This window comes from Bidens hawaiensis, unplaced genomic scaffold (genome assembly GCF_021521415.1).
Source record: "Bidens hawaiensis isolate Kalapana, Puna unplaced genomic scaffold, B.hawaiensis_p1.1 tig00018749_1, whole genome shotgun sequence".
NCBI classification, from domain to species: domain Eukaryota; kingdom Viridiplantae; phylum Streptophyta; class Magnoliopsida; order Asterales; family Asteraceae; genus Bidens; species Bidens hawaiensis.
In genome coordinates, this window is record NW_027492842.1 from 213,707 (window position 1) to 226,263 (window position 12,557).

General features: G+C 34.6%; 1 protein-coding gene across 1 annotated transcript; it reads left to right on the top strand.

The window, feature by feature from the left end:
* The first annotated feature begins 5,446 nt into the window (after positions 1 to 5,446).
* Positions 5,447 to 11,841, top strand: LOC143556904 (pyrophosphate-energized vacuolar membrane proton pump-like). Its single transcript, XM_077046116.1, has 7 exons — positions 5,447 to 5,690; positions 7,932 to 8,506; positions 9,008 to 9,387; positions 9,465 to 9,551; positions 9,667 to 10,408; positions 11,323 to 11,382; positions 11,475 to 11,841. The coding sequence occupies exons 1-7, from the start codon at positions 5,447 to 5,449 to the stop codon at positions 11,679 to 11,681; spliced, it is 2,295 nt and encodes a 764-aa protein (XP_076902231.1). The 3' UTR covers positions 11,682 to 11,841.
* Positions 11,842 to 12,557: the final 716 nt, after the last annotated feature.

Here is a 12,557-nt window from a genome sequence, read left to right on the forward strand (position 1 = left end):
GCAACTCAAGTTGGATCAAAAAATCAAGCTCAAAATATATTGCGTGCCACTTTATTAGTGTTACTTAAACAAACGTTATAAAGGCATGCAACTTTTATGAAATTTTGTACACGGTATGCTGCTGAACTTTAATATGCACAAAATTGAAAGTTATGTCGATACTAAATGTAAGAAACCATTTGAAAATTTAATTTGTTGTAAAAGTCATACAACAATGCGTGGCATGTATAAGTTCACATGTTGACTAGAAACGACATTATGAAAATTTCACAAAATATTTGGTAATGTATGACAATTATAAAACCACACATTACACAAATTTACATTAAACTCTGTCTCATTATCACATGTTATGATCACATGGAAACAAACATTAATGAAATGGTCATGACATATCATGTGCTATTCATATAGTGTATCTTGTTATAGTTAGTCATGCAATATAAAATAACAAGGTAAGGATAAGAAGCCAGCATGAGTCGAGCTAGCTCAAATTGTATCAAAGATGAATTCGAGTTCTAAAAGCTTTTCTTTTTCCTTTTTTAATTGGCTAATTAATATTGCACACATACACAACCAATATAGCGAAGTACACATATATTAATGTTTCAACAACCGTATGAATTGTTACGGATTTACTAAAGACCATTTGGTCTAACATCAACCCCGTGACTTTTTATATGGGAGGTTGTGGGTTTAAGTCTCGTTTGGAGTAGTTTCTTCAGGTTGAGTCATATGATTTTCTCAATTATGGGTTTTTTTCTTGTGAGTGGGTCGGGTTATCGTATTCTGTTGTTCGAACGAAATGGTGATCCACTTGCTAGGATGATCCGAGTTCCGGAAAAAAATGTTCCCATTTAATCACCAAAGATGCTCTTTAACTTTCCAACCAACACCTCTCCGAATATGCCATTTCTCTACCTTGAAAATTTGGAACAATTATTATTTATTTTCACCCATCTTTATTCAAGTTGAAATATTTGCAAACGAGGATGTTTGAATTTTAATTGGAACAACTTTTTTATTTAAATTACTCGTAAATTTACATATATTTAGGTAATTAACGTATAATAAATGCTTTTGTTATTAGTTGTAAACTTTATAGTTTGCACACAATAAAAACAAAAAGTACATGACAAACTACAAGTTTCTATAATAACAGGTGTTATAAGATAATATTTTTTGCCAGCAAAAAAATTAATTTATTTAATATTTACACAAATAATAGTATATATTAAACTCTTAGGGATAAAGAAATATATTATGATTTTTAAATGAATAAATATTAATATTAATATTATTATGAGATTTTATGCGAGACGTCTAAGTCTTATATTCAAAAGTTGTTTAAAAAACTCAAGACAAATATTATAACTATTCATGATTCATTTACATTAACAAGTAACAATACTCTTACACTCAAATCCAATTACCAAAAGCTTTTAACGTTTTGTACATTTTAAACATTATGTTGAAGTTGAACATGTTATTGGTGTTGGCACGTTTTTAAAGTTGGCTAAATTTAAATTGGTGTAACTATTATTATGCAACGATTAAGTTAATAATATAATACAATATTGTTACTTTGTTAGCCTAAAATACATTCAAGTGACTATTTAATCGTTACCAATTCATGTTCGGAGTTCTTATATAGAATCAATGATAATAATCGCTATTTTCATCTAACTTATATATTTGTATGATTATTATGTTGAATATAAATGGATGACATATTTACCCATTACTTAATTCAATTATCTATTGTTTCATTTATTAAGTATCTTGGTTCAAACAGATAAATTATTATCTTCAATATACTTTTAATATAACATAAAGGATCCAATTAAAATTGAAAGATATCATGCCGGAAAACAAGCTGTGTCGTAACTCGTTTTGAATGATAAACCCGATCTTACTGAAAACAAACCTATTGTTTTTGGTATCGATGATTTACTATGCACGACCAGCTGAACTCTTTTCAGAATCGTAGCGTTGAATCAAGTCTTCCGGCCACTAATATATGCCGCTCAAAAAATATAATAATTTTCTTAACTGTATATCATGTGATTTTTTTCAGAAAAATTCCATAAAGGTTTAAATTAAGGGAAAATTCCCAAAATAGCCTTTTTTAGAGAGAGAAGTCCCAAAATAGCCTTTTTTTCCTCAAAATCTTTTATAATTTGGACTGTCAAGACGCATTGGGAATAGATAAAAATAAAGACGAGATTTTGAAAGAAAGTCAGGTAAAAGTCGAGATTTAGGGAAATAATGCGGTGCAAGTCCAAATTATTTGTAATCTTGAAGCAAAAGTTCAAATTTTTTAAAAACTTTTTTACTCAAAAAAACCGTCTTGAGAGACTGTATTTTTATGTTTCCTACCTTTCCCGTCCATATTTTCAATTTCTTAGAAAAATATATTTTTTACAATTATACCCCTTAATCACCACCACCACCTTGAACCACCACCATCACGGCGGCCCCACCCCATCACCACCACCGAACCACCACCCCATCACCTCCTCTCCACCACTGCGAATGCATTCGAATCCGGTCATACCTCATGCGGAACCACCACCACACCATCACCAACAAACCTAACCTAACTGCGTCACCGGCGAATGCGGCAATACCCTTGAGTGCACCGGCATCGGAATAAAGGCAACAAGTGGTTTCGGTGACTGCCTCTGAAGTTAATGATCTGAATGCTAACTGTCCGCCGGAGTTACCATACCAGCGGTGACAGATCCGCCACCTGTCACCGGAGATGGGTATACCGGCGGTGGCCGACGGCTATGGTGGTAGTGACGGTGGTGGTGATGGGGTGGGGCCGACAACGGCGTCGGTGATGGTGGTGGTGGTGGTAGTTAAGGGTATAATTGTAGAAAATATATTTTTCTAAATATGGACGGGAAATGTAGGAAACATAAAAAAACAATATCTCAAGACGGTTTTATAAATAAAAAAGATTTGGAAAAATATGGACTTTCTAAATATGGACGGGAAATGTAGGAAACATAAAAAAACAATATCTCAAGACGGTTTTATAAATAAAAAAGATTTGGAAAAATATGGACTTTTGCTCAACGATTACAAATAATTTAGACTTGCACGACATTATTTGCCCAAATCTCATATTTTACCTGACTTTCTTTCAAAATCTAGTCTTTGTTTTATCTATTCCCAATGCGTTTTGACAATCCAAATTATAAAATATTTTGAGGAAAAAATGTCTATTTTAGGACTTCTCTCTCTAAAAGAGGCTATTTTGAGAATTTTCCCTAAAATTACTATTTCGTCGTTTTATCATATTTTACGTTACGGTAGGCCCACCCTCTTTTCCAGATCCAAAACCATTACCCACCAACCAAAATACAACCATCAATCCACAAAAGACATCTTAATATGCATTAAGCGCTCTGCCCTTAGCAATTCCCACACTGCAAAAACTTTTATCACTTCAACACCACACACCTTCGTTCGCCACAATAAATTCCGAGATCTATTATTTTCATAATTATCATCATCACTAATGATGATGATGATGATGATGATGATGATAATAATAATAATAATCTTAACTCTTAATTTTAAATATATATAAACAAAACCTTTAAAATCTTTTTGGTTGCTTGTCACATCTTCTCAAGCCACTAGATTGTTTTATTTGTAAATGAATTCTTATGCATTTGATCCGAATTCACAGGTACGGGTCTTACCAAACCCAAATAACCCTTAAACGAATTATAGCATCTCATTAAATTAAAAATTAACTTCATCAAATATTTGATACACAAATCCTATAAAGTATGAAGATACTAAAAATTAATATCCGATTTATTTTTTAATTATATTATTTATAATTAAGAAACAATCTTATAGTAAAAAAATTAGTGGACCACGGGTCTCACCAAATCCATATAGCTTTTAAGCTGAGTTATAACATTTCATTTATTTATAAAACTCTTTTATCATCAAACCCTGAGTATTATTTGTGAAACTTCTTACAATAGATAAAACTAAAATCCAAAAAATATATGAATATTAGAAACAAATAACGTAAGAAAACCCTATAATAAAAGGAATAAAAGCTAGTAATAAATATAATATAATACATTATGATTAGCAAATTATAATGATACAAATTTGTCCTCAAAACTTAAATCACCCTCTAGTTATTTATAAAATTCACTTTTTTATCCAACTATCTTTAATAATATATCTTGTTAAATTCTCACTTTAAACTACTTTTCTCACGACTTTTAACCGCCAATAACTTTTTCATACACGCACACAAATTCATTGTATTTGAAGGGCAAACCATCCAACTTCTACATCGTAGACATCGCTCCAACTTCTCGTATTACACATCCATAACGTCGCCCCTCCGTCACCCCTGAATAGTATTATGTCACACTGTAATTTTTTTAATCCGCCTTTGTATTATACGTCAATATTTTTTTCAAGAAACAACTAGAGTTTATATTTTCTTAAAATTGTGCCTAGTGGTAAGAGACTTGTGTTTTCTAATATAGACCTAAGTTCCGTCCCCACTTGTGGCATTTTAGGTGGATATTGACAATTAAGGATTTAAACTAGGCATTGTGCAAAGGTTGTCACTTGCCAGTTTGAACCCCGATCCCACCCGGGTTTTCGTATGTTACGCAAAAGAGTTATATTGTTGTAGCGGTACAACGACTGTTATGTAGAAGTGGCAGCCGATACTATGGTTTCTCGGGATACGCCCAAGCGACACTCTAAAAGCAAGTGTCGGATGGGTTAAAACAACATGATTTTCCAAATTAGAAAGTGACAATGCCTAACACACAAGAAGTAGAGGTGGGCAAATAAACCGGTTAACCGAACCAACCCGAAAACCAAACCGAACCGCTTTGAAACCGATTAGGTAGAAACTGGTTTGGAACCGATTGAAACGTAGGTTCGGAACCGGTTTGCAACTTTCTCCACCAAAACCGGTTCCAAGCGGGTTAACCGAACCGGAACCGGCCAAAACCGAGCAAAACCCGAACCAAAATCAATCGTACCATGGTAAGAAACATGTTTCAACCCGAATAAAAACCGATCGTAAACCGGTTCTAACTTTTATTAACCAAACCAAACCGATTTGAGTTTTAAACCGGCTTGTGTTCCTCTAATTAAAGATTTATAATCTACTGGATTATCATTTTTCGTCTTCCAGATCCAAAACCACTAACCACCAACCAAAACACAACCTTCACTCCACAAAACACATCCTCAACTACCACACCTCTCTTCACTTAGCACTTTCCACTCTGTAACAACTTATCATCTTCTATTTATCACCTCACACCTTCACTCTCCATCCACCATAACCTCCGAGATCCATTCCTCACAATAATAATATCACCACCACCATTAATATTATTATTATCATCACTCCATCGAAACGACGTCGTTGTCGTCAGCGATGACGACTACAACAATCCTATCAGATCTCGGAACGGAGCTCATAATCCCGATCTGCGCGGTGATCGGAATCACGTTCTCGTTGTTCCAGTGGTACCTCGTCTCGCAGGTCAAGCTCTCGCCGGAGAAGCCAGGTGCTGACGGTAAGAACGGATACACGGAGGCGTTGATTGAGGAAGAGGAAGGTGTTAATGATCATACGGTAGTGCAGAAGTGTGCTGAGATTCAGAACGCTATTTCGGAAGGTTAATTTCGTTAATTAGTGTTTAGTTTTACGTGAATTTTGGTCATTAGTGTTTGGAGAAGTTAAATCTGATAGTTAGGATGTTGAATCTTTGCTTAATTTCACAAATCAGTGTTTAATTTTATAAATCTGATAGTTACGTTGTTTAGTCTCTGTTTTAGAGGTTATTGATGCTTAATTAGTGTTTAATTTCATGAATTATGGATGAATTTTGGTTATTAATATCTGGAAAAGTGAAATCTGATAGTTAGGTTGTTTGATTTGTGATTTGCGGTTTAGTGATGGTTAATTTTGTAAATTAGTGTTTAATTTTACGTGAATTTTGTTTATTAGTGTCTGCTAAGCTCAAATCTGATTGTTACGTTGTTTAATTTCATAAATCTGATGGCTAGGTTGATTAAGCTTTGTTTTACAGTGGATTGATGCTTAATTAGTGTTTAATTTCATGAGTTATTAGATGAATTTTGTTTATTAGCATCTGGAAAGCTTAAATCTGATAATTACGCTGTTTAATTTTATAAATCTGATAGTTATGTAGTTTAAGCTCTGTTTTACAGTATATTGATGCTTAATTTCATGAATTTTAGATGAATTTTTTTTATTAGTATCTGGAAAACTCAAACCTGATAGTTAGGTTGCTTGATCTGTGATTTATAGTTTAGTGATGTTTAATTAGTGTTCAATTACATGAATTTTAGGTGAATTTTGTTTATTAATATCTGGAAAAGTTAAATCTGATAGTTATTTTTGTGATTTGCGGTTTAGTGACGCTTAATTATTGTTTAATTCCGTAAATCTGATAGGTTCGTAGTTTAAGCTCTGTTTTACCGTGTATTGATGCTTAATTTCGTAAATTAGTTTTTAATTTCATGAATTAGGATGAATTTTGTATATTAATATCTGGAAGGCTCAAACCTGATTGCTATGTTGTTTGATTTCTGATTTACAGTTTATTGATGCTTAATTAGTGTTTAATCTCATGAATTAGTGTTTAATTTCATATATTTACCTGAATTTTGCTTATTTAAGTATTAACATCTGGAAAACTCAAATCTGATAATTATGTTGTTTAATTTCTGATTTACAGTTTATTAATGTTTAATTAGTGTTTAATTTCTGATTTACACGTTATTGATGTTTAATTAGCGTTTAATTTTTGAATTTACAGTTTATTGAAGTTTAGTTAGTGTTTAATGTCATAAAATTTCCATGAATTTTGTTTATTAATTTCTTGAAAACTAAAATCTGATAATTATGTTGTTTAATTTCTGATTTACATTTTATTGATGTTTAATTAATGTTTTTAATTTTAATTCATAACTTACTTGAATTTTGTTTATTAATATCCGGAAAACTCAAATTTTATAATTACGTTGTTTTTTTTTTGTATATTTAGTGGTTTTAATTTAATAATTGTAAAAGTTTGTGAAAATTGAGATCTACCTTTCCATTTCTTAAAAATATGCATATTTTATATATTTTAGTGTTGGTAGGGTCTGTTTTAAGTTTCCAGACTTTAATTCCCCTTAATAAAAAAATGATTAGTTTTGATTTGATGTTGTTTAATCACAGTTGGTGGGATCTTGCTGGTGGTCGGTGAAATAATTTTATAATATGTTAACTGGATCTTGGACAATATGGCAATATTTTATATGATGCAAATGCGATTGCATCTGATGCTGTTTATAGATCTAGTTGATTTGCTGGTGTAGATAATGCCTTATCTGGAGTGTGGACCATTTTATCCTTGATTTGTTCTTACAGTAGAAAACAAAAGATGCCCAAACTGTAGGCTAAGTTGTAAATAAAACAAGACAGTTGTCTGTCACTGTGCAGGGACCAGTAATATAATTGTTAAAAGTGTTAAGCTCAGTCATACATATAATTATCAGTTATACTAAGTTATAATAATCAGTTTATTTTCAAGACGTAGACATATGATATATTATGTTGATGTGTTTTTGGAAATTCAAACAATTTATCATTTTTTTTTGAAAATGTAGGTTAAATTGTAAATTAAAACAAGAAACTTGTATGTCAGTATGTGTAGGGACCAGTAATTTTCGATTTTCTCTTGCTAATATGGTTGGTTCAGGATGAATATAAAGATTTGTATTGTAATGATCATTTATACTGATAATAATAGTTTATATTCAAGACATATAGACATATGATATATCATCTTGATGTGTTTTCAGGTGTAAATTCAAGCGATTAATCAAATTTTATTTTGAAATTGCAGGAGCAACATCTTTCCTGTTCACTGAATACCAATATGTGGGGGTCTTTATGGTCATTTTTGCAATCCTAATCTTTGTTTTCCTCGGATCGGTTGAGGGATTCAGCACAAGCAGCCAAGTATGCACATACGACACCACAAAGATGTGCAAACCGGCTCTAATGACAGCTGTTTTCAGCACCGTGTCATTCTTGCTTGGTGCCATCACATCAGTTGTGTCAGGCTTTCTTGGAATGAAGATTGCCACATATGCAAATGCCAGAACTACCCTTGAGGCACGAAAGGGTGTCAGCAAGGCGTTTATTGTTGCATTCCGATCAGGGGCAGTTATGGGTTTTCTCCTTGCTGCAAATGGTCTTCTTGTGTTGTATATTACCATTAATTTGTTCAAGATTTATTATGGTGAAGATTGGGAAGGTCTTTTCGAGTCAATAACCGGTTATGGACTTGGTGGTTCATCAATGGCTCTTTTTGGTAGAGTTGGTGGTGGTATATATACAAAAGCTGCTGATGTTGGTGCTGATCTTGTCGGCAAAGTTGAAAGAAACATCCCTGAAGATGACCCCAGAAATCCAGCGGTAAAGTTTCTTGATTGTGTTCGTTCGTTAAGAAAATGAATGTGTTCGTGTTTGTGTTCGCGTTTGCTCACTGACAGCATAAAAGAACGGTTCATGAACGAAATATAACTGAACATAGATGAAAGAACATAATTAGGCGATTGTGTTCGTTTGTTAAGAAAATAAACATCAAATTTGTTGAGCCTAAAAAGTTAATAAAACTAAACTAAGTTATGGGTGATATTTTATTTTTTATAAAATTAGCCTAAATGTTAATTCGCTTAACAGATTTAAATAATTATATACACGAACGGACTTAACAAACGTCAACTAAAAAAAATAAATCAACGTAAACAAACAAACATTCACGAAGATAAATGAACAAAAACTGTTGTTCGTGTTTGTTCATTTTAGTAACGTTTTTTTTGCTCGTTGGAGATTAAACAAGGTGTTTTTGGTAGGAAACAACATTTACATTGTGTTTTTGGGTAAGCTTATCAATTTAATGTCAAAATGTTGCAGGTTATTGCTGATAATGTTGGCGACAATGTTGGGGATATTGCTGGTATGGGATCAGATCTGTTTGGGTCATATGCTGAGTCATCATGTGCAGCACTTGTTGTTGCTTCAATTTCCTCATTTGGAAACACACATGATTTCACTTCGATGATGTACCCACTAATTGTGAGCTCTGTTGGCATCCTTGTCTGCTTGATCACCACCTTGTTTGCCACCGACTTCTTTGAAGTCAAAACCGTTAAGCAAATTGAGCCGTCTTTGAAAAACCAACTCATTATTTCAACCATTTTGATGACTATTGGTATAGCCATTGTTAGTTGGATTGCTCTTCCTTCTAGCTTCACCATCTTCAATTTTGGAGCCCAGAAAGTAGTTAAAAACTGGTATGTTCAATGCGTTTACTTTTTCAATATTGGGAAAAAATTGTCCTAAAACCTTACACTTTTGTAATATGATGCAGGCAGCTGTTCTTGTGTGTTGGTGTTGGTTTGTGGGCTGGTCTTATTATCGGATTTGTAACCGAGTACTTCACTAGCAATGCTTACAGGTACTAGTTTTTCTTCTTTAGAAAGACCGTCTTTTGCGACAAAAAACCAAGTATAACTGTTTAAAAATAAAAAGTCAAATACTTGTATGTTGACTAACTTGACTGTTTCTTTTAGCCCTGTGCAAGATGTTGCTGACTCATGCCGAACCGGAGCTGCTACAAATGTCATATTTGGTCTTGCTTTGGGATACAAATCATGTATCATTCCAATTTTTGCAATCGCAATAAGTATTTTTGTTAGTTTTAGCTTTGCCGCCATGTATGGTGTTGCTGTTGCGGCTCTTGGGATGCTGAGCACCATAGCCACTGGTTTGGCCATCGATGCATATGGTCCCATTAGTGACAATGCTGGTGGCATTGCTGAAATGGCTGGAATGAGCCACAGGATTCGTGAGAGGACTGATGCCCTTGATGCTGCCGGAAACACCACTGCAGCTATTGGCAAGGGTTTTGCCATTGGTTCAGCGGCTCTTGTATCCTTGGCTCTATTCGGCGCGTTTGTGAGCCGGGCCGAAATTACAACCGTAGATGTATTGACCCCCAAAGTGTTCATCGGTTTGCTCGTGGGTGCCATGCTTCCATACTGGTTTTCAGCCATGACAATGAAAAGTGTGGGTAAAGCAGCACTTAAAATGGTTGAAGAGGTCCGTAGGCAATTCAACACCATCCCGGGCCTCATGGAAGGAACTGCTAAGCCCGATTATGCCACCTGTGTTAAAATATCAACCGATGCCTCGATTAAGGAGATGATCCCACCTGGTGCTCTTGTCATGCTGACTCCCCTCATTGTTGGAATTTTCTTTGGTGTTGAAACGCTTTCGGGTGTTCTTGCTGGATCTCTTGTTTCGGGTGTGCAGGTAATGCTAATATTATAACTTGTCTTAACCGTTAGAAAGGGTTCTAGTGTATAGTATCGGGTTGGTGGGTTGAGTTGTTCAATTCTAACAATGACCTGAAAAACACTTTCGGGTGTAAAAACATAAGCTCTCAAAACACACACACACACACACACACTTGAAATTGTTTAACGCAAACACGAGCCGATTAACCCTCTTATCTAAACGGGTTGGTGGATAATAATCAGGTTTTAAACGTGTTAGTCAGATTGGTGGGTTATAATAAAAAGGTGAAACGGGTTAGCATGTTGGCCTGTTTAGTTAAACAGGTTGGCGGGTCGACTTGTTTAATTTAATAAGTTAAACGGGTCAAACCAAACAGGGCTCGTTAATTAAACAGGTCAAAAGAACCCGGTCTGTCTAAATAACTGGCGAAATGGAAATGACCCGTATAATTAAACAGGTCAAATGAACACAAGCTGTTTAAGTAAACAGGTCAAACGAACACGGCCCGGATTAATTAAACTGGCTAAACCGAACACGGCCCGTTTAATTAAAACAAATCAGACTGAACATGACCCATTCAATTAAACAGGCCAAAAGTGCACTATTATAATTGGATCCTTTTATTATAATATTTTCTATTTTAATTAGACAGGTCAAAAGCACACAACTCGTTTAATTAAACAGGTCAAATCAAACACGCTCATTTAGTTAAACATATCAAACCGAGCACGAGCCGTTTAGTTAAACAAGACAAACCAAACACAACATATTTAATTAAACAGGCCAAACCGAACACGACTCGTTTATTAAACAAGTCAACCTGAAAACGACCTGTTTATTAAGCGGGCTAGATAGAACAAGCCAAAACCCGAGTATTTTTGTGTCATGTCGGAAATTGCGAAGTTTCTAACTACTATAACATAATGCAGATTGCTATCTCTGCTTCAAACACCGGTGGTGCTTGGGACAACGCTAAGAAATACATCGAGGTACAATGAAAATCCCTTCTTTCTTAATTATACATCCTCTTTTCGCTTTTATTAATAATTACTGATAACTTTTTTCTAATTTGTAATGCTAGGCTGGTGTTTCTGAGCATGCAAGATCGCTTGGACCAAAAGGGTCAGACGCACACAAGGCGGCTGTGATCGGAGACACAGTCGGGGATCCTTTAAAGGACACTTCCGGACCGTCACTAAACATCCTGATCAAGCTCATGGCTGTTGAATCTTTGGTGTTTGCACCCTTCTTTGCCACCCATGGAGGCCTTTTGTTCAAGCTGTTCTAGATTCATCACAACGGAGGTGACTTCTCCCTCAATTAGTCTATCGTTTTCATCCGTTTAGTTTGCTTTATTTTTGGAGTTATCTAGCATATGTTGCTCTATGTCTTATTTTTGATGTTTTGTTCGGCAATTAGCATTTTTTTCGACTGGGATTTGGATATCGTAAGACATTATAACTAATCCTTCACATCAAGAGTTTGAGCATGCCATTAGTAGCTTCTATTTGAGTGACTCAAGCTTATATTTGTTTATTAGCTGAAATGTATGCCATTGTGATGCTGACTTAACAATTCTAGAATGAAACAATACATGTTTATAGCATGAATAAATTTATGAGATACAAGCAGTAAAGAACCGAAACTTTCAGTGATCACAATCTTTGTGAATTTCGAACTCACATTCTAGACACTTTAGGATCATTCTGTTCCACAAACTGGTACCACACTTGCTGCAATCACCAGAACTCGTTGTCCATTTGAGAAATTGAAGAGGGTGCGGATGATGTTTAGTCTTATGAATGTGCCCAAACTTTACATTCGGAAATTCGGCCTCAACTACACTTAAGCCATAGATGAATGCTTTTCTTTGAGGTACTAAGGGAGCGCAGGCTGAATGTATAGACTGGACACAATCATAACAGTGATAGAAACAACCGTTAGGATTAAGTTCCTCCTCGCAAACTTCACAAAAATAATCACCCTTGTGGTTTTCAATTGGAAGGTAACTTAGGGCCATGGGATGCTTGTCATACTTGTGCTTAATTGTCTCAGGTAATAGCAAAGCACACTCCGGGTGTAGATGAAAATTGCATATTTGGCAGCTAAATGAAACTTCTTTAGGATACGTGAAACCAAACCAACACATACGACAATAATCTTT